Source organism: Pholcus phalangioides, unplaced genomic scaffold (assembly GCF_987345545.1).
Source record: "Pholcus phalangioides strain wild (caught in Gottingen) unplaced genomic scaffold, Ppha-v1.0 ptg000013l_1, whole genome shotgun sequence".
NCBI lineage: Eukaryota > Metazoa > Arthropoda > Arachnida > Araneae > Pholcidae > Pholcus > Pholcus phalangioides.
In genome coordinates, this window is record NW_028301606.1 from 35,754,381 (window position 1) to 35,777,671 (window position 23,291).

General features: G+C 34.6%; 1 protein-coding gene across 2 annotated transcripts in view; it reads right to left on the reverse strand.

Moving 5' to 3' along the window:
• LOC149078994 (cell adhesion molecule Dscam1-like) overlaps positions 1 to 23,291 on the reverse strand; it is a 260,024-nt gene that overhangs the window by 212,443 nt on the left and 24,290 nt on the right. For both annotated transcript variants that reach the window (XM_089241240.1, XM_089241239.1), the window contains exon 2: positions 1,574 to 1,897. In XM_089241240.1, the coding sequence (XP_089097366.1) occupies positions 1,574 to 1,897 (324 nt within the window). The remainder of the gene's footprint in view (positions 1 to 1,573; positions 1,898 to 23,291) is intronic.

Sequence of the window (23,291 nt, forward strand, 5' to 3'; positions counted from 1 at the left end):
CGTGTTATCCATTTATCAATGAAGAGTGAGTGAAATAATTTGAAATAGCTTTTTTAAGTATGAAACTTACGTTTTACGTTAATGCTTCGTTTATTTTAAAAGTGTAATGGTGTGGGTTAATTTTTTTTATTGAAATCCATTCATATCTTCCTGTGCCCCAAGCGCCCCAAAAATTGATAAAAATTGACATTTTGATGAAAATTTATAAAAAAATATTTTTTTCGAAATTACTCATGACGGGAGGGGGGGGAAAGTTGTGTCTTGGATATATATATATATATATATATATGTTGCATAATTGCATAATTTTTTTATTGAAATCCATTCATATCTTCTGGTGGCCAAGTGCCCCAAAACTAGTTAAAAATTGGCATTTTCATGGAAATTTATTTAAAAAGTTTTTGAAATTACTTTCGACGTGGGGTGAGAAAGTTCTGTCTTGGGCATATTAAATGTAAACTTCGGGTGGCCCCAGCACCCGAAAAGTAGTTAAAAATTCACACTTTTATGAAAATGTATTGAAAATTGTAAATTAATAAAAATTTATTATAAATTTTGCAGAGTATTCAGATATATTAACGTATAAACTTATAAATAATAATTTTATAATAATACATGAAGTATAAATTTAAAAATCAAAACAATACATCATAAAACTTATATAATGGTTGTTTTAATTTTATTAATTTGAAGATTTACATATTGTTGTAATGCTTTATGGTATTAAAATGTTAGATATGGCTTTTCGATTTTATCCTATTCAATATGAAGCCGTGTCTCTTCTCCACAGACACTTTCCGACGCCTCAGACACTAGGCGAATGCATATTTCAACTGCTTAGGTACGGCATGAATATTTTCACCATTCCTTCCAACTTTTACTATACTAAATAATTTTGTACATTTAATAATAAACAATAAATTATTTTTCGTTCTCTGCCTGTACCATTTTTCCTGTGAAATCGATTATTTAACTCTTTTTTTTTTTAATTCAAATTTTGCATAAAAATCGATTTTTGGGAAATATTTAAGTGTCTTGTGGCACCGGAAGAAATTAATTCAAGTTGAAGAAATTTTGCATTTATGCTAGAATGCTTAAAAGACAACTTTTGCACCCCAAGCCGATTCTTTTATCCACATTTCGATTTTTCTATCCGCCCTACTGTACAGTGCGCATGCTTTTTGTTTCCTGCAATCAAGAGATAGGCATAAACGAATATATCCTAAAACCTAAAATATGACCAATATTTTTATTCTTGGGCCATTAGTTCTGTAATAACTGTTTGTCATGTATAGATCAGTACATGACAAATATTTATCAAGTGCACGCCTGTTCTAAGAGGTCAGAAAATATGAATAGGAGCAAATTTTGATATAAAAAGGGTGCTTTTAATGGTAAATAGTTGGAGGTAGGAAGTGAGCATTTACGAGTATAGAACACCGGCCTATCCAGCTTTTCTGGTTATCCGCCCGCCCTTTCTCCACATTCAACTGGATAGTCCATAAGTCCATATTGTATAGAGTATTCTACTGTACGTAAATTTTCAAGTAGTCAGATGCAGATTATTACTCACGGGCATGTAAGTGGACTTCACGACTGGCGACGGACCCAACAGCGTTTGAGGCAAGGCATCTGTAAACGGTGGAATGGACATCGGAACGATGAAGCTCCGCTCGGAAAGGAGGGAACACAAGGGAACCATCTGCCCTGTGGTGCCTAATACCAGGCACGTCCGTAGCCGGCCTACCGTCGGCAGCTAGTACCCAGGTGATAGAAGGTGTTGGAAAGCCGTCAGCGGAACATGGCACGACTGTCCCAGTAGAATTGGAAAAATCCATTCTGTTTGGAGGGTCATAAGTGAATACCGGACCTCGCCGGCGGAAAGCATCTGGTAGACCTGGGAAGGAGAAAAAAAACATCATTTAATTCAAGTTCAAATTAATCACGTAATAAAAACACAGGGTAAGTACACAAAAAAGTTATTTCTTTAGAAATGAGTACAGGATGAATCAAAAATTACTGGACTTTTTAAAAAACAAATTCATGAAAATTGAACGAACTTTTGTAAAAGTGTGATGTTTTCACCAAAATTCATGAGATGGATTGGATGGATTAAAATTTCAATCTCTTAATGATCAGGGACGAGATATCTTGTCCCAATGCAAATAAAAAAAATTCATTCTAGCACTCCTTATTATCTTTACCTCTCTCTCTCACCTCCTCCTAATCGCGGAGCTTCGTGGTAACCCTATGTAAGTTATTCTTTTTCCTCCCCGTTCACCTCAAAAAAATTTTCTTCTTTTATCGTCTTTTTTAGTGTAGCAGTGTAAATATTTATTCTTCCCGCATGACGAATTTTCCCCGAAGAAACTTAAAACGGAGAAAAGTCTACTGCACTCATCCTTTTTCCTACTCTTATTTCTAACATGTGAACAAGGAAACCAGTTTTTGAGATTTATTTACGATACTTCAAATACAAATCGTTCAAATTTGTTGCTAAAAGCCTGTACGTGAAGGGTTTAATTAATGGCAGAGACGTCAAATTTTTAAAACTTCACCGACATTTGGCTCGGTCTTTGTCATCCAATCATTCAGCTGTTACTTGGCGATTGGAAACTGGCATAAATGTGTAAAATGTGTCTATCACAAGAGGAAGTCGCATTCTGAACCAGGAAACCTTCGAAGATCCTTGGGAACGTTTCAGAGAGTTCGTGAGCTTGGATGAGAAAAAAATTGACTCATTGTGTATTTACATTGCTATTTCTAAGTATATTATTTTGCAAAGGGGTCCATAGCCACCATTTTATTTACACGGGGGGGGGGGGGGTCAGTGAAGTTCATGTTATTAGTACATACAAAGGGTCAAAAGCCCCTGTTACAAACTGATGCTCACCTTAAAATTCTCCAAACGTCGCTAAAAGAAATAGAATTGGCTGTTTCAAAAACAGCCGTTTTTTGTTCTATACTTTCTAAATCTATACTCTTTACGGAGGTGCACTACCAATCTGATTAAATTTAAATGAATTATTTTTTATTGCCGGGTAAAGCCCGATTGACGGTATTACCTTTCGCTACAAGACACATGTGCGGCAAGTTTTCAACCATTTATGAATTTTTGAAAAGTCTAATGGCTTTTGATTCACCTTGTACATAGTTATAGGGCCAGTTACAGGTACAGTCGAATCCCGTTATAACGAAATCCAAGAGACCGGATAAATCACTTCGTTATAACGAAATTTCGTTATAAAGGAATTCCGGATGTTTGCATTCTTCCTATGTAAACTTATCTGAGGGAAAACAAGATTTTCGCTATAACGGTATTCGTTAAAACGGGATTCGACTGTATATCACTCTTTCTTCGTTTCATGATTTTTCCTTTCCCTCTTGCCTGGATTTTCCCGAATTTGCTGAAAATTTTCCGGGATGCTTCGGATCTAATATTCCAATGAGAAATTATCCACGAGAAAAAATCTTTATCGTAATATTATATAAATTCACCATACACACAAATATATAATTAATTTCACACACTAACATGCGTGTGTATGCGGTATATCATCCATCTTATTAAGACTGGTATCGCTCATATATTCTGTGTGGGTGCGTTCAGTGGCTCTTGAAACGTGAATGTTACTCGATGCACTTCTCCTGGCGCTTTTCCGCGATCTTAATCTTCCAAGACGCAGCTGTGATGGATCGCAAATTAAAAGCATCAACCATCGTTCATGGATGTTGTTTCGTCCGTCCCCCTCTCACACAAAGCGTATCTCGTAAATCGATAGGTATTGCGAGACCGCAAATATTAAATTCTTATACAAACGAGATCAAATTTATCGAATTATGGATGCAAAATTTACGTTTTCCCAAACGTGGTTTCCTAAGTCTTTGTAAGATAATTCGGTAAAATATATGAGACGACGTAAAAATTGTAACGCTTATGTCAAACATCAGAAAGACATATTCCATTATATTTTCATCTCTGTCAAATTAAGAATAAACCGAATTACTTGCAGTTTCTGATTTTAACCCTTTTACTTTCAAGCTATTGGCAAGAAATTTGGGTGATCGCTATTTGATGAATCGGTGATAAATATGGTAACCTTGTTCTAACCTAAACACACGTTAGAAAAGGGGAGAAAAAGAAGAAGAAAAAAAACAAATGAAAAATAACAGTACAATAGAAAAGCGCCCGAGTGGCGTGGTGATAAGATGCTCGTCTACCACCGTGAAGGTTGCTGTCATGGTCCTGGGTTCGAACGCGAGGGAGGATATAGATATTGTTTCTAATGAACTTGAGGCGACCACCGATAGACAGCGCCTTCATTTACAACCCATCTCATTAACGACGGCCAATTGCAATATAGCGATATGGCCAGAGTTGGTGTTTGGTAAAGTAGTATAAATAGATAAATACAGAAAGGAGAGAGGATGAAAATAATAGAATAGGTATATATATATATAAAAAGTAGATTTCTCTTTTCATCCTACCTGTTTACTTTCGCTTTTATATGTGGAAAAAGTCACGGATAAGAATATTGAAATAAACGGAAGGTAAAAAGGACAACTTCATATATATTTTTACAACAAAGCCTCGGGATGATGAGAGAGAAAAGAAAACAAAGAGAACTTGTTTGAATTTATTCCACTGGCGTTTAGACGCAATATTACGTCCTTGATCGTAAAGTGGTTAAATGGTCATGATGCAAAATTATCTTTTTTTATCTTTTTTTGAAGTGAAATTTTTATAGCGACATAAGAGTGAATTTCTGTGAGGGAGAGAAAATCTCAAAAAGTGAAACTCTTCATCAAAACCCGTTCCATAAATAACTGATTGTGTGATGAAGTAATACAAATACAAATACAAATACAACGCCACAACAGGCAAATTGCCCAACGAGGTGGCTGACTTAAGAACATCAGGTGGCTGACTTAAGAACATCAGTTCGTTACACAAGTAGATAGGTTGTAGTGGGGATGATGTCAATGCACATACATATTTGGTCATGTACGAAAATAAAGTTGGGGATGTTGCGGCTATGAATCGAGATACGGAGCAATGAATATCCTAAAGCGCATGCGCGAAGCAAGCTAATCTTTCTCGTGATCTATTGACGCTGTATTAGTATATTTCACACGTCATTACAAGTTTTCTGACGTCACAGTGATAGCTCCTAATTGGCTGCGCTGTCATAACGCTGTACATCAAGAGCACTTCATTTAAAAAAAAAATTTACTTACTTTTCACACTCCTGAAATAGCCTTTAGTCCCAATCAAAAGCCCCCCCCCCCCTCTAATTTAGAGCCAACCATGCTTATCGCCAGAAATTTTTTGTGGAAAAAATCTGCCACACATGGCATTTACACAGCAGGTCCAATTATCAATCCATATCCACACCGAACTTGTTAGAATAGACGGATGGTGACTTGGGGTATAAGGGGTCAATTATATCAAGTGCGTCAAGTTTTAGGGAGGGGGTTTAGGAAAAATACGGGGTCAACAAGATCAAGCTTATTTAAAATTCAATGTTTTAAATAATTAAAATTGAATTTAATTGAGGTGAATCTAGTCATGTGTCAAACCTAGAATTTTCACTTCTAGCCGCGAGATTCTCAAGCAGAGATTTCTTTCTTTTAATTCATGGTCGTGCATTGATTTAAATTTCTTCACATTACACTGTACAGGGTTTTTTAACAAATAGTGTCCAAAATACAAAACGTCCAAGATTCAAAAATTAAAGTGAAATATAAAATATGATCAGCAGAAAAAAAGAGAAACTGAAGAGTGATAATTTCACTTTGCAGTGAAATAATAATAATAGTAATTGGGGCGAAATGTACAATTTGAAAAATTCACGCAGCTTTTATCACAAGGTGCCAATAAGCAAAACTTGCGAGAATTACACCGTAAAAAAAATCGCCTTTGAACTACCTTTGAAAACCGGACACACCCGGCTTCCCATCTCAGAGAGATATCGAAGCGTTCCCGAAGAATGGCAAAAATCACCACAAAACCTTTTTTTTTACCACATTTCATGACTATCTCCGCAGTATTCTTCAGGTCTGATCATTTCACCACATAAAAAAAAATCAAAAGTTAAACATTTCAATCATCGTTACCTCGGCGAATTTTCATTCGAATGGTATTGGATGCAATCCATCATAGAGAGTCGCACATGGATGGTCGATTGAAGTGGGTTCACCGAGATTTTTCAACTTCGAGGAACGAATGCTAACCGGTCCCCCATTTGAGAACGTTTCATATTGAAATTTATTTAACACAAACATATCTCAGTTGAGACAAATAAAAAACACAAATTACATTCTAAGTATTGCACACAAGGGATCACACGATCTATCCAGGGTTCCATGATTTGTATAGACTTGGCAACAAACCATTTTTTTACATTTGACATTTTTCAAGTTATAATCGTAAAATATACACACAATGAATTCGATTTTTTCTACTCAAAAGATTTGGTTGATGTAATTAATCAATAGTCGTTTAATTAATTTCATCAACGTTCTCCGCAAAGATTGGACGGACCTTCAACACAACACTTGCATGACAAGAAAATTCAGGCGTTTTTCATTTTCATTCCGAAATGTGGAAGCCAGATGGCAGCAGGAGTACACCACGAAGAAAGCATAACTCCTTACAATACAAATACGTTACGGTCACGTATACACACACAAAACATATTCCTGCATGTGTCAATTCATTAGAAATTACGTACGAGAATGTCTACGAGGTGCATATACAGTTAAAAAACTATAATAGAGACGGAAAAATCTCCCTCTACTGATACATAATTATTTTTTCTCGTACCAAAAAATTTTGGTACCAATTTCTACCAATCTTTATACTTCATTATTATATACCTGGATTATCATTTTACGTTAATGCAGCATTACAGCTCAAGTTCCCTTTTTTGTGATATCATTTTATTATTTTACGTTTCAGATTTCGCTATGGAATTCCCATTGCTTTTGGACACTCCTAGTGAGACACCCTACATCTTTCGGTCTGATTCTCCTATTTAAGTACTAAAAATACAAAATTTGACTCAAGTTAACAGTAGTAAAATACTTATTTATTGAACTGAAGTGGTCACATACCACTTAACATGGGAAAAAGTTAAAATATCATATATATATTAAAATACTATTTTTAACCAATTATTTATTTAAAAAATTTTCACATATTTTTGATTAAATGTGCCACTTTATATATGCTGGTATAAAATTTTACACATCTCTAATACTTAATTTTTTTAAAAATTTCAAAAAAAATACATTAAATGCAACCATACACTATTGAAATTAAAATAAAGAAAATAGTTCATTCCACACACACACACACATAAAAAGAACTAAAATATTTCAGATCCATTCTTAAATACTTGATTTATAAAACAAATACATCAATGGTTAAATAGCATTTTTAGTTATATTTTAACTTTTCCCCATGTGAAGAGGTATGTGACTCCTTAACCCTTTCCGGTCCAAAGGTTTTTCGGTTCATCGTTGTTACTGCTCATTCTTTATATCGCCTTCTCCCCAACGTAAAAGGCCCCTATTGCGTTGCTCATGAGTTTTGGATTTGGCATCCGCCGCTGTGGTGGTCAAGTGGTCATAGTGACAGACTAGCGTCGTAAGGTCCCGGACTCGAACTCCGCTGTCGCCACTGTGGTGGTCTGCTGAGGTTGGTTTTCTGTGGCTCCCAACTTCAAGGCGTGAATGCGAGTCGACCTCCCCTTTAAAAAGTCTCGCCACAGAGAGCAACGGACCTACAAATGTAATTCAATCATAACAAATCACTCACTTCACTTCTGAAATATAGATGGCAGCACTGAAGAATCAAACACAACACTATATACGCACTCAGACTGTTGGGTACACACAGTTACACTTCCGGCACAACTCACTAGGTAAATAAATCACCTATAGAGGGTGATAGACCGAGTTGTGCTCGGCTTGAAAGAAAGAAAGTATGCCAAATCCAGGGGGTCCTTTCCGTGATCGTAAGGGATGTTGTAACAATGAAGTTTCCATGTTTCCTGATGTCGATTGCACCTCGACATAAGACCGCAAAAGATTAAGGTATCCGACTACGTTTAAAACCTCATTTTAGATATCAAATATCTTCTTTATTCTTCTTTTTCTGATAGCCTAATTTTTTTAAATTCCAATGCAGACTTTTCTTTTGTTTATGTAACGCTAGAGCCGAAGTCACATACACTTTAGTGTCATGTTTTACATACAAGTAATCCATGAATAAAAACATTAAACGTGTATTAAGAAGAATGCCATTTTTGACATTTTACTTGACTTTGAAACATGATTCTAAAAATCTATTGATTGTATCATTGTGAAATTTTGATATGATATTTTGCCACAATTATAATTTTTAGGGTTTTGTACCAAAATCTAAGCTCTATCATACATATTTGTATAATCGGAGTATTTTATACACGATATGTGCGATGAAATTTGAATGAAATTTGAAAAAATTTACACGTACATCAACATATTTGGATGTATCTTTTTTTTATGAACATATCATACATTCCTCTAGATATTGGTGCCAAACCTTCATCATTACTAGATAAACGACTCTCTTATCTACCTATCTTTTATACTGTTTTTCCCCTTTTCTATTTTTCTCTTCCTCTCCTTATATTTTTGGCTTTTCGCTTCTTCCTTTTCTAACATGCGGTTAGGTAAGGACAAGGTTACTAGATTTATCGCTGATATGTCAAACAGAGATCATTCAAATTTGTTGCCAAGAGCCTGAAAGAATTAAAGTTTGACATAAAAATTTCTTTTTCATGTAAAAAGACACAGGTAGTCCAAAATTTATTATTTTTTCAATATTCTGAGTCACTTTTTTATCAAAAAATGTTATTAAGGTTCACTCCAGGGCCATTTTATAGGAAAGTGGCAAGTTAGGTAGTCAGATACCTTAACACTTCGATGCTAAGGTGATTTTATCCAAAAACAAATATCTATCGGGTTAGCATGGACTTGCAGAAACGCTGTTCATGTCGTAGAAAAGTAGCAACAAAAGTGGAAATTTCGAAATACTCGTAACAGAGTTTAAAAAGCAAATATATACAGCAGCAAATATTCGATGCATTTTTCTCTTTCTTCATCGTTTGGAATGAAATTCTTTCGTTTTCCGTTCGTTTTTATACTTCAGCGGGAGCATTAAATGTATTAGAGAGAGTGCGAGAGAGAGAAAGAAACAGTATGAGCTCCAGCTGTTGTGAATCGGTTTGAATCGCAGTTCCTTCGCAGATTATAACAGTATTCACAAGAAAAGAAAATAGCCAATCTCTCGTGAAAGTTTCAGAAACCAAGATCATGATTTCTTCAGCTTCGCTGAACAAACACGTTTCAAATTATTATTACTCTCGTTGGTGTATTTACCGGGGTCAATAAATGGAATTATAGCAATACGTTACACAGGGTTTGTTTTAAAAAACAAAAAATTAACTTCTTTATTGAGAGGACTAGGCATGATTACTTATAAATTTTATTTGCATTGATTATCACTTTCAACTGATCACGCAAATTATCAGCTATTGCTGTTACGCTTCGACCCCAACATGTCTCATTACAAAAATATCATGAAATGCTTGCACGTATGTTAAGAAAGATATTTTCAGCAGCATTTATCACCCATTCCCGAACCAAGGAACCGCCTATGAATGGCTTGGATTGTTTCACCAATATGTAGTTGATTCCGTATATGTAGAGCCTGTCATTGCTTCTTTTTTTTTAAACGAATTCTTCGAACTTTTTAATAAAAAAATGTATTTTTGTTTTTGTTTTGTTTTTTAAACTAAGAAAAAAAACAGTATTTTTTTAATCTTGTTGGAACGCCGCGAGTTTGTCATCCCCTGCTCTAGACCCATAATCAAAATGTCTATTTCCCAAAAGTAAATTCGTTTTAATGAATAGCAGACATATCTGTTGTTTGTGTCCAATGAAATAGAAAGCTCTATCTGCCTGCTTGCCCTTTCTGAGAAAAATGGCTGCCAAAAAATGGCCAAACTCGGATTTTTTGTATATGCTCTTGAGCTGACTATGCTCTAATATGCTTTGTAATCGAAAAATATTTATTTATATATTTATTTCCCAAAAGTAAATTCGTTTTTTTATAAATAGCCGACATATCAGTAGTTGCGAAATGTGCGTTTCTGGGCAAATTTCACTACTAGTCATATGTGTTGTTTGTGTCCAATGAAATAGAAAGCTCTACCTATCTGCGTGCCCTTTCTGAGAGAAATTACTGCCAAAATGGCCGAAATTTGATTTTCTGCTCAAAGCGCGGCTTTTGAGCTAATATTTCCAAAAAAATATCACCACACAAAGAAATTGAGTTAACAGAAAGTTTCACCGAATACCATTGTTACAACAGTGAAATTTGAAAACCCTAGTTTTCCAAGCCTTTTAGTTGAAAATAATGGCAGACTTTCGATAAAATCAGAAATTTCAAAAATTAGAAGCTCAAGTTCAAAGTGTGATGATTCTCCCACTTTCTACTCTGATGTTTTACAATATTTTTATTCTGAATATACAGAAAATACTTTTTTTTCTTAAATACCTCATACCACTCATATATTGCTTGAGTCATTGGCGTACGCAAAGGGGGGGTTTTCGGGTCCTAAACCCCCCCCCCTCAAGCCGAGATTATAGTGCTATTTTGCAGGGAAAAACGTAAACCCCCCCCCCCCTCTGAGAAGAAAAAAAATCGAACACCCCCCCCCCCCCGAGAAAATGCTGCGTACGCCTATGGTTTCAGTACAGCTGCTGTACAAAAAAAAAGAGCAAAACCCTTCTCTCGGTTTTTATTAATGGTTCCACAATATTCGAATTAATGTAGCTTCATAAATAAGCGGAGCAGGTCGCTGTAAATTTGGGTATTCTCATATCTCGGAACTACCCGTACGTGTGCCGAATTTGAAAAAGTCCGAGTCGGTCTTGCAATTCTCTTTGGTTGAGTTGCTGCGGATGCAATTGCATTCGGTGGCTAATTTTTTTTGTTTTCACATGTTGCTGGGTAAGATGTATATACTTAATTTTTTTCATAATTTTGTGAGGACACCTTGGGACCCTTTCGTTGTTAAAAACTTGGATTTTTTTTTGGGGGGGGAGGCTCAGGAGAGACAGGTCAGCCACATCTTAATTGCGTTTTTCGAGGGTAGGCTGACCAATTATATTATTACATTATTTTCATTTCAATAACTACTCAACCCTTTTCCATATGGATAGCGTTGAGGTCTATACATTTTCTGGATACTTTTTCCATTTGGAAATATACCTCAATCATCAACGGCTCGCGAGTACTTCCAAGATAAAAAGACTTTCCTATGCATTCCCGTAAAGTGATCGAGTTTTACGTTACAAGACTAGTATAAAAGACTGGCCCTTATAATTAACAGGATGGCATCAAACTGTGAGGAAGTGATTTTTTTTTTTACCAAGAACAGACCACTATACCACTCACACGTATCTAGGGATACTGGAAAACCAGATATGGCCCATGCTCTGTCCCGTAGGGATGGAAGCACTCTATCTTCCCTTCCCCCACCCCAAAGGGAAGGGTTGGGCCAAGCTATGTCTAGGGATACTGGAAAATTGACTCGTGTCACGATTGTATACCGATAGTGAGGATTTCAACCATCAACATGATGGAGTTGAGGTCATTTCCAATACGATTTAAGTGAAATCTTGAACGCCAGATTGCGAAATAGAGGGATAGGTTATCTGAGGATTTTGATGATCACCAACTGCTGTTATGGCCTCCAAACCTCTTATCGATTTAATATTTCTGTTTCTTTTCTTCTTCCTTTTTTTTAGTGAGGTGTTACGGACTTCGTGCTTGTGTCTCATTTTCCAACTCTTTCAACCAGAAGTGTGAACTCTCACAATGCGTTTCATCAAATCTGACAAGTACATGGTACATTGCGTGTAGGAGAAATTTGATAAGAAAGTTTAAAAAAATTGAAGTTTCGAGAATCGAAGAACACCAATATGAATTTAATTCGCAGAGCAATCATTAAATTTGTGTGCATTAATATAAATCCGCAGATTAAAAATTTCCCAGCATCAAATATGAATCCTCATTAATTCTAAAATTATATTTTTATTAAATATGAATCTTCATTAATTCTAAAATTATATTTTTATTAAATATGAATCTTCATTAATTCTGAAAATATTTCTTTCACTAATTCGAGAAAAATATTACGCGAGAGCATTATTACTACTTTTTAAGAATTGTGAAATACTTTTTCCCACTTATTATGAGCTTAGTTCTTTTAATAATAATGAAATCATTCTCATTAAATCTGAAATTATTTCTCTCATTTGATTCTGAAATTATTTCTCTCATTTGATTCTGAAATTATTTCTCTCATTTGATTCTGAAATTATTTCTCTCATTTGATTCTGAAATTATTTCTCTCATTTGATTCTGAAATTATTTCTCTCATTATTCATGAAATTATTTCTCTCATTATTCATGAAATTATTTGTCTTTAATTCTGATTTCTTTCTCTCGTTAATTCTGATATTATTTATCTAATTAGTTCAGAAATGTTTTATAAAAATTAATTCGAAAAATCATTGAATTCTACAAAATACATTTTTTTCAATGATGTTTTTTTTTCCATCGTTTCTATAAATATAACTATGTAAGTCTTTTCCTCGGCAGGCCACGTGTGGCCCTTTATATGCGTTGAAGTCACCTGATCTTTAGACACTGTGCAAATGTCAAGAACCACTCGACTAACGGATCTTACCGTACACAAAAATCGATAAAAATCGCATTTCCGCAAAATCGCATTACAACATTATACATTTTAAAACGAAATAATGTTTTATAATTTTTTCTCTATTCGTAGAAAGTCATTTAAATTACTGATTAATTTAAATTAAAGTTATTAATAATGAGCAAAAGAATTTTCATCGTTCTTTAAAATGAATCGCATTCCTTCGATCTAAAAATTAAACACTCTAAAGAAAAAAAAAATTTTTTTTCCTTAAATCTTTTACCAATGAACGGAAATACGTGCATTTACATGAATAAATATATGCATATCAATATAAAAATCATGAATTAACTAGCGGAATGTTTTCGATTCATCAGAATTTCGACTCGAAATGAATAATTGAATGAGTTTTTTTCTCTATCTCATGAATTTAGTACTGAAATTTCATATGGATTCTCATTAACTCTCAGAGATTCCGAAGCTTAATTTTGCAGATCTTAATTAACTTTGAATTTCGAGTGTTCTTATTTGTTAATTCATCCGTTATGATAATTAATTTCCTTACCGACTAGAACATCTATTCTCTTTAGCTAATTACGGTTTATTTACCCCCCCCCCCCGGTTCTGAGGAAATCAGATTTAATTTTTTTCTATAATCGTCCATCACTTACATCAATTATGTATGGGAAAACTGATTTACGCCTGAAATTTCATAGTATAGTAAGTCCCGCTTAAACGGACAAAATCTTCTGGAACCAAAACTTCTCCCACACACACAATGTCAAAGTTCCTCGCTTAATAGAATAATTCTAATTTTTCGCGCACAATCGAATATTGGAATTCTCACGACAACTATAATTATACAGTGAACACCTCTGTAAGTCATCGCCCTAATAAGTCGTTAGTCCTGTTAAGTCGTCATTTTTCTTGGACGCTAACTTTTTTTGTGACGTAAAAATCGCAACCGATTAAAAGCCATGGCTTCATCTGATCTCTTGAAATGAGAAAAAATGAACACGAAAAAGAGAGATAGAGAGGATAGGATTTGAGCTTGTGCAACAAATTAAAAGTTTTGGATGCAGTAAAAGACCAAAAATGCTGAAATTTAAATTCCCAAAGAGTATGGAATTTCCCAAATTCAGATGTAAAGCATTAAGAAAAATTTGAATGAAATTGATAAAGATATATTGGCGAAAGTGCGCAAGCTTGTTCTTGAACTTCAAACTGGATGAAAAGAGAACATCTAAATTTTGATGGTGTTCACTAATTAGTATTGCAATTGTTTAATGTTAAAAGAGCCAAAAATGTGTTAATCAACGATACCGGCGGCATGATTAGACAAAAAGCACTGGGAAGTCTGTAAAGATTTTCAAAACTGAGGAAATGTTTCAGCTGCTTCAGAAGGATGGTTACACAAATAGCACCAAAGAAACAAATCGATGTTTGAGACATATTGTAAACTATATAAGACATTTTACAAACTATATGGATATAAAATCGGATATCATGCATTGGAAACGCTGATATCAGTTTAAGCGGGGCCGACTGTAATTCCGAAATTCACCCACACTATTTGATTTCTCACATACAGAAGAATATCTTGCTTGGTTGGGCGTTTGCCTGTTTTGGTTCTTTTGTTCTCGCACTTGTATTTGTATACAGGGTTTAAAGTTTTATATACGTACTTATACACACTTTTTCTTTTGAACCGTTGATGATAGGAACATACACTTAATTAGAAAAAACATTTAAATAACGAGTCCATTTTAGATACAAGTACAAAGACCACAAACGAGGTGCCTGAAAAAAACCCATAAAAATATAGTTGTCGAATATGTGCCTGAACTATATACAGCCAACCCAATAAGAGCAATAAAAAAACCAATAAGTATGATAAAATGTAAATATAGGCCTACTGCCCATAAAAGAGATAATGGTTGTCTTAATCTTAATTCTAAGTTTGAATAGTTTTTCGATTTTTATCCCAAGTTTATCGTATTTCTTTTTAAACATGTCAATTGTGTTAGAATTTACGACCCCCAGAGGTAAGCTATTCCATTTAATCATAACGCTATTGGAGGAAAAACGCCCTGCGACACATCATAACCTGGAAATGTCATTTACTAAACGATACTGGTGTCCCTTTGTCAATGCAGTCGATTAACGGCGTATTAATAACTCATGGTCCCTTTTATCCATCCCGTTGAAACTTATAAACATTTCAATCATATTCCGACACTTGTGCTCTTCCAATGTAAACATTTTCAAAAAGTCAAGTCTCTTTTTATAGTTTAAGCCCCTTGTGTCATCAAGAGCACGAGTGGCCTTTTCTCTGCAACCCCTCGACCGGTTGTGTCATTAAATTTTCTAGGGGGCCGCATATGTACCAAGATAATGTTACAAAGTATAATTTCTATGCGGTCGTCCCTATCTCAAATTTTCACTTAGAAAATAATTGTTGCGTTGCCTTCACTAAACCTAGCAAAAAATTTCATGCTTGTGAGTGCAAGATTCACTGAGATATTGGTGATTGAAAGTTTAGGAAATATCTCAGATTTAGTTCCAGTAAAGTGCACAACTGCAAAGAATTTTTCGAACTTTTCTCGAGTGTGTATCGTTAATATGTGCTGTTCTTTCCCTCGTTTTTAATGATTTTTGAAGTCAATTGTCTCTGCTAGGGTAAAACTTATTTGGAAGTTGGTAGACAGGGGGATCGTATAAAAATTAATTTTTTCCTCGATACATACACTGCCTCTAGTAGAAGAAATTGCATATCTAAAAAATTGACGCATTGTTTGAGCATTTTTTCTAGTTAAAAGTAGGTTTCCATAAACAGTTCAAAAAAATAAAGGATGTAAAGTGTAATGATAATGATGTAACACTTTACATACTATAAATCGAGGGTGCTCAACCTTTTGGGAAGTGCAAGCCACTACGTGGGTTTGAAAACGTATCGCGAGCCACTTAAACGATTGGTAATTGTGGTGCGGGTCACTGAAGTGATCTGAAAATGTGCCGAGGGTTGCTTTAATGATCTGGAGCTGTGCCGCGGATCACTGATATCATTTGTAAATTGGTCACGGACTGCTGAAGTGATCTGGAAATATGGCGCGGACCACTTCATTGAAATGTGCCGCGTATCACTTGAGTCATCTGGTGCAACACAAGTCATTTTAAGCAATCTGGGAATGTGCCGCGAACCACTTAATCTAGGTTAGAATATGCACCTTGAGTGATCTGGAACAGCGCTCAAGATCACTGAAGTGATCTATGTATGTGTCGTGGGTCACTGAAGTGATATGGGGATACGCCGTGGGTCACTTAATTAATCTGGTAATGTACCACTTAGTACATTTGGAAATAAGGTTTTATGTTTCAGGCCACATCAGATGACTCCGAGGGCCACATTTGTTCCACGGGCCATGGGTTGAACATGTATGCTGTAAAGAAATCATATATCTTCATGTTGCAACTCGGTATTCATATTTAAAAGCATCTTTTGTACATGAGTTCCGCAAGTTCCCGTCATCAATCTCATCACAGTATGGAATGACCCAGGGATACTACGATTAATTCAACAATATTCGTACAAATTCTCACGTTTGTGTTTCTATCACGCAGATGATTTGTGGAAAATGAAACTCTTTATGATCAATCTTGAAGCGAATTCTCGTACCGGATGTATTTACGTTCGTAAGAAAATCAACGGCTGACAAACACAATGTAATAGACACACATGGTGAATGAGACACTTGGAGCAGTGGCAGTATTATTAGTAATAGATGGAGCATGAAGTATTTATGATAGCATATATGTGTTCGCTTTCGAACGAGATGTACTCGTTACTCACGGTAATGTGACGAACTTCACTCACTCGAATGGGAGGTCCATGTAAAAGCTTTCTCCCTCTCTCTCTCTCTCTCGCTCGCTCGCTCGCCCTTAAGAGCATCCACCCGTAGTTTATAGACCTACAAGTGGAGAGTGAATGAGAAATGTTTCCAAGACACCCTCACACGGCGCACCATGCAAAGCCAGAAGCAATTAAAGAGAGTGTTAGCGTACAATCGATAACAAGGGAGTTTGTACCTCAGCACAAAGTACCGTATGATACTAACCTCCCAGCTACTACTTCCCTTTATGACCAATACTAACATACTGGACTTCCCGCGCCCCGGCACTCTTAATGAAAGAAGGGTGATCAATATTATAGTAAACGGGTTCCTGTCTCTTCCTCTAACTCGATCTCGGCTCATTTCTAAGATGGATCATCATCATGGAACTGCAAGGGAGACCGAAAAAACTACCCACAAAAGAAATACTGAACAGAGAGAGAGAGAGAAAGAGTCGTGTTTACGACTGTCGGAAATAATAATGTGTTGTTTATCTGGCCTCGTATGAGAGTTGGTGTGCTTCTTAACTGGCCTCTTTCCTCCAGAAAACTAGCTCAGTTCATTTTCCGCTTGGCTTGTCCGTCTTGATGCAGAAAACGTTCTTTTCTTATCCATAATATCCTGGGTAAAAGATTCTTGCTGTTTTCCGTGGGGGAGGGGGGGGGGCGTAAAAGAATGAGAAAGCGAGTCCGTGGCATAAATTTCTTTTAATTAGTTTGTCTGTCCCATGCCACAGAAGGGTTATATATAATTCCTTTATTTCTACAGCTCCGCGTGACAGCAAAATGTCTTGTTTACCGCACTAAAGAGGAGTGGTGGGAAAAATAGTGTTGATGCCTTTTGAAAAGAGGGCATTTCTCTCTTTTTGTGTATACTTTGAGAGCTTTCACCATATGCATACTCTCACGAATATGTACCGAGTATTATGTCCCGCGGAATAAGGTTACTTACTGCGGTAAAGTTACACAAAGCAAAACACTGAAACTCTCTTACTATATGACGCATATTGTTTCGTGGTGAAACTCCCGGTGCTTTGAATTATTTTAAATTAAAAGAAAGATTGCATTTCAAATGCTAATTAGTTGCATAATAATTTCGCTGACTTTTAAATTAAAATGAACAACCGGTTATGTGTTCAACAAATTGCATTCACGAATAATTCTATGAATGGGTGGATCTTGCCAGAATGTCTGAAAAGTAGTTACGAATAATTACTATTCCTCTCCAAAAATAATTAAGTATGAAGCTTTTATTATGTAATAAATCCTCATTGCATTAAATATTCTTAGTGATAGGGCAATTTATCTGAAGAGCTCTATCTATTGTGTGGTGGGACATGTGGAATGTGAACATGGGATATGTTGTAGGTTTATTGTTCCTTGGGACATAGTTGAGAATAATTTGTTTCAAAGGACATTGTTGATAATAAATTGTTTCAAAAGACATTGTTGAAAACATGTTCTTGCAAGGAACAGACACTGTTGGGAATGTATTGATAAGGGTAGCATTGTTGAGAATTGGTATTCTCAAAAATTGGTATTTTGAATTTTACTCTCAAAGGACACTAGTCTAGAATCCATACTACAACAATAATTAGATCATAAAACAACACAAATAAAATAATTCATTCTAAAACCTTCAAAACTATAATCCTTTCTGTTAATCAACTGAAAATGACATGTGATTATTATGATTGCACGTGAATTCTGAGTATGTCAGCTGAGTAATTTTATATGTTTGTATTTAAATATATATATATATGTATGGGTTTTTTTGTTTAGTTTAAAAAATCTAAAAATATGTATATGAATTTATAAAATATTAACCAATTAGTGCTTTAACAAGGTTGTTGCATAATCCAATTCCCTTTAATCTAATTAATATTGACCCACTAGAAGGACTTTTAGTCCTTTGGAGTCACAGAGTGTCTATGTCATCGTAATATCATTTTTATGTGGGTTTTTATGATTTTCTCAGTCGTTTTGATTGTATTTTATGTGTTAAGTCCAATAAAAAAAATCTTGGCATTGAGTATTGGTTCAACAGATAATATTGCTTTCCTTAATATTTTCACCAATGAACGTAAATGAGTGCATTTACATGAATAAATATATGCATTTTGATATAAGAATCGTGAAATAACAAGCGGAATGTTCTCCATTCATCAGAATTTCTACTCAAGATGAATAGTCGAATAAGTTTTTTTTTTTCTCTTCTCATGCATTTAGTGCTAAATTTTCATACGGATTGTCATTAGCTCTCAGAGATTTCGAAGCTTATAATTCTGCAGATCTTAATTAGCTTTGAATTCCGATTCTTCTTATTCGTTAATTCATCCGTTATGGTAATTCATTTGCACACCGACTAGAACATCTATTCTTTAAGACTTATTACGGTTTATCCTCCGGTTTCTTATGAAATCAGAGTTAATTTTTGTCTATAATCGTTAGTCATTTACATCATTACGTACGTGCATGCTGATGTATGCCTGAAATTTTAGAGTAATTCTGAAGTACACACGCAATATTTGGTTACACCAGGCACAAAGAATATCCTCTTGTTTTTTCATTAATCCTTTATGTTATCTTATTATCCTCTCCCAATTTTATGAATGGGTGGATCTTATTAAAAAATGTCTGAAAGATATATAGTTACGAATAATTTATTTTTCCTCTTCAAAAATAATGAACTATGAAGTTTTTATATTGTAATCAATCGTCAGAATATAGAATATTTATAGCGATGGAGCAAAATATCCGTACGGCGCTATCTGTTCTGTGGGGGACATCGCTTGAATACACATTTTGTAGGTAGTATAATTTTCTAATGGATATGGTTGAGAATACATTGTTTCAAAGGACTTTATAAAGAATATAGTTTACTGCAAGAGACAGACACTGTTGGAAATGTAGTAATAAGGGAAACACATTACGTTGAGAGCGAATATAGTGAGTTCAAGGGATATTATTGGATTATATTAATTTATTTTAAGAAAATATATATTTTATTAGTATAATTATCTACAAAAGTAAAATTGATTATCTGTCTGTGTATGTTCCCTATACGAATCTACAGTTTTAGACCAATCGTCACTTAATTTTGCATATATATCAAACGGGACTCGGCTTGGACGTTAGGTTGCTTTAAAAGTTCATCAGAGCTTTGCAAATGCCCTGATGAAATGGCCAAAAAAAATATCGGGCAACAATGATTCTCGGCCCTCAACAATGACTTTTGGAATGTTTGCTTTCATTTCTGTGGTTCCTTAGCAATGCTTTTAAAGCATGTATATGCCTTTATAATAGTTTGTCATTTCTTTAATGCTACTATTATACTGATAAAACCCAGGCAGCGCCGAAAGTTATTCATTGCTTTTACATATGATTATATAAATAGAATAAAATTAAAAAATATATATTTCTTTTATACGAAAATTATTTATAAATTGATCTCAAATCCTTTTTTGTCATTTTATGAAGAAAACCTTTTTTGTTGAAGTTTTCTTTATTTTGAATTTTTTTTATTGTATTGATGTCCCGCCACTTATCATGCACGCAAGTTGTTGATAGTGAATTTTTCAAAAAATTCGCAGAAAAATAAGTAATGAAGTAATAAAACGTTATATTAACATAGCACAGCGTGTACAATCAAAAATATGAGTACCGAATTTGAAATAAATCAATGGTTAGATAATATTTTTAAGATGTTTCTCCTAGAGCATAGCTTTCACCATATATTAAAATATAATAAACCCCTTAAACAAATTACTACAGTTAATTTGAAAAACAAATGGTAACATTGTAGTCCTTAATCCCAGGATTGCCGAGACGATGTTTTCTCGTGTCTCATTCTTGATATACAGCATATACGTATATACAGTCTAATTCCTTTTTCTTTTTCTTTTTTTTGTATAATTTTTATTTTTATTATTTTCTTATACTACGAACTTTCAACAGGTTCGTCCTCAAAGACAAATGCTTCCCCTGTGCCGGTGTTTCTTAATTAGTAAGAAGTGGCGAAGAATGAAGAAGTTTAAGGAGAAAGAAACAAGAAGGAAGAAAGAAAAAGGTTTTTTTTTTGTGTGTTTCGGATTAAGAAATTTCCTACTCCGCTCAGCCCCATTCAAGGGCGATCGATTAGTTTGAATCCTTGAAGGCTTGTTTTACAAGACACAAGAGATCGGCTGCCGCTCTTTTCTTCGCTAATGAGATAGGATACGAGGAAAACAACAACAAAAAATCCAACAAAAAAAAAAGAAAACGTTCGAAAGAGAATAAATATAAGAGGATTTTTCCTGCGATCGGGAAAGGGCAAATAGAGAACGGTAGAACTATTTTGAGTAAAGCAATAGAACGATCCTTACGACTGGTAATTTAATGTCTCGACATGAACTTAATTATTATTCGTAATAGAAAAGATTGTCGGTGATATAATTAGTTTTTTTTCCTCTTCTTTAAATGAATTGTGATATCTATTTCCTTCGTATATACAGGTTGTCCCGTAAGTGGCTTCTATCTCATCAACCGACTGTAGTAGAGGTGTTATTGATAATTTAAAAGATGCTCAAAAGGCGTTCAAAAATTACTCTCTACCACAGGCCCGTCATTTGGGGGGGGGGGGGTCAGGGAGGGGAGCGTTTGCCCCCCACCTCCGGCTTTTGAAAATACACTAAAAATGGTATATACACAGTTGAATCCCGTTTTAACGAATACCGTTATAGCGAAAATCTCGTTTTAATGAACGCTTTTCTAATCCCTCAGATAAGTTTACATAGGGACATTTTTAAATAACCAGGAATTCCTTTATAACGAAATTTCGTTATAACGAAGTGATTTCTACGGTCTCTTGGAGTTCATTATAACGGGATTCGACTGTATATACAAATATATATATATATATATATACACATACATTGTGAGTGCATGTTCTTTGCCTTCCCCCAAAAAAGTTGAAATTACGTCCCTGCTGTACCAGTTTTCAGAGTGAGAATACAGTGTGTCACAAAATAAAAAAATATAAATTTTTATGCGGTCCCCTTGTCGTCTAACTTCCGATTAAAAAAATGTTGCCCTGTCTTTTCTGAGCTCAACGAAAAAAATCCCGTGTTGAACTGGAATATTCACTAGCATATATTATCTCAAAAATCGAAGAAAGGTTGGGAAATAACAGCAAAAACTAACAGACAGCGCTTTTTTTCCTCATTCGTGCTGTTCCCAACTTTTCTCCGATTTTTGAATTCGAATATCTCTGCGAATATTGCAGTTAAAAACATAGGATCTATTTTTTTTTTTTACACTCAAAAAAATTCAGGGCAACAACTTTCTAATGGGAAATCGGAGGGCTTTGAAAGCCAGAGGTGCCTAAACGTTAATACCCCTCGGGAACTTCTAATGTATAGGACGCGCGCTGGAAGTTAGAGGATAGGAAGCCGTATTAAAAATTAGTTTTTGTTTTATTTTGCGATATGCTGTATTTTCACTCTTAAAACTGGATGGGAGTAATTTCTGAACATTTTTCAAATTGAAACCATACCTCTACGACAAACGGTTGATGAGATAAAAGCCACATTAGAGTACTTACAAGACACTCTGTATAACTGCAAGTTACTATTTTTAATTTGTATAATTTGGAAAGGGTGGTAGCTTTGATGAAAATTGTTGTATTTGTAATCACCTTTCGAAATAACTAAATCAATATTGAAAAATCGTTCACAAAATATGAACCAACAATTTTTATTGGCAAACCAGATAAATTTTCTTTTCAAATACAATAGCCATACAAACGGCCATTGTTCGCATACATAAAAAACTTAGAAAAATTACCATATTATGTAGACCCTGTGTGCTAAAATTTCCAATTGGTGAAATGCAAATAGGGCTCTGAAAAGTAATTTACAAAAAGTCAATATTTTGATGGGGATATCTGATTTTGAAGTTTTTCCATTGTTCGCCAATGATTGAGAATGTGGGTCTTAAACTGTACAACGTAAATTAAATTCAAAGTTGTGAAAATTCCGTAATTGTCAAAATAACAGTAAAAATGTAATTTTTATTCATTGTGAATAAAAAATGGTTGATTTTATTCCATTTGTGTAGGGTCCCTAAAAATTGCAACTTTTGAGAAAATGAAAACACTGATAAGTTGCCAAAACAGTGATTTTATTTATCCAATATCTCAATGAATAATTGTAATTAAAAATATGAATTTGTTTGCATTCTTTGTTTTTTCGTTTCATTTATACGACCCCTCAAACAAATTTTGTGCAATAAGTAACTGCAAGTCGTTTTAAAACGTTTCATAACTGAAAGTATGTTTTTAAACTCAACGATTGCGGATATATCTGTTGTGAAAACAGTTTAGGACATTATGTATAAACATGTAAAATTTGCATGCGACTACGTAAATTAGTGGTTTAAATGGAGTACCAATAATATAAAAAAAATCCCAGATCTCAACGATTCACCGTAAAACTCCAAAACAGACTAATAGTAAATTAGAAATGAAATGAACTTAACTTTAGATTGGCTTATGTTTCAGTGTAAAATTCAACCAGTGAAATTTAAATCCCCGAAAAGAGTTTCGTAAGACATCTTTAAATTCTGCAATACATTTTCTCACCAGA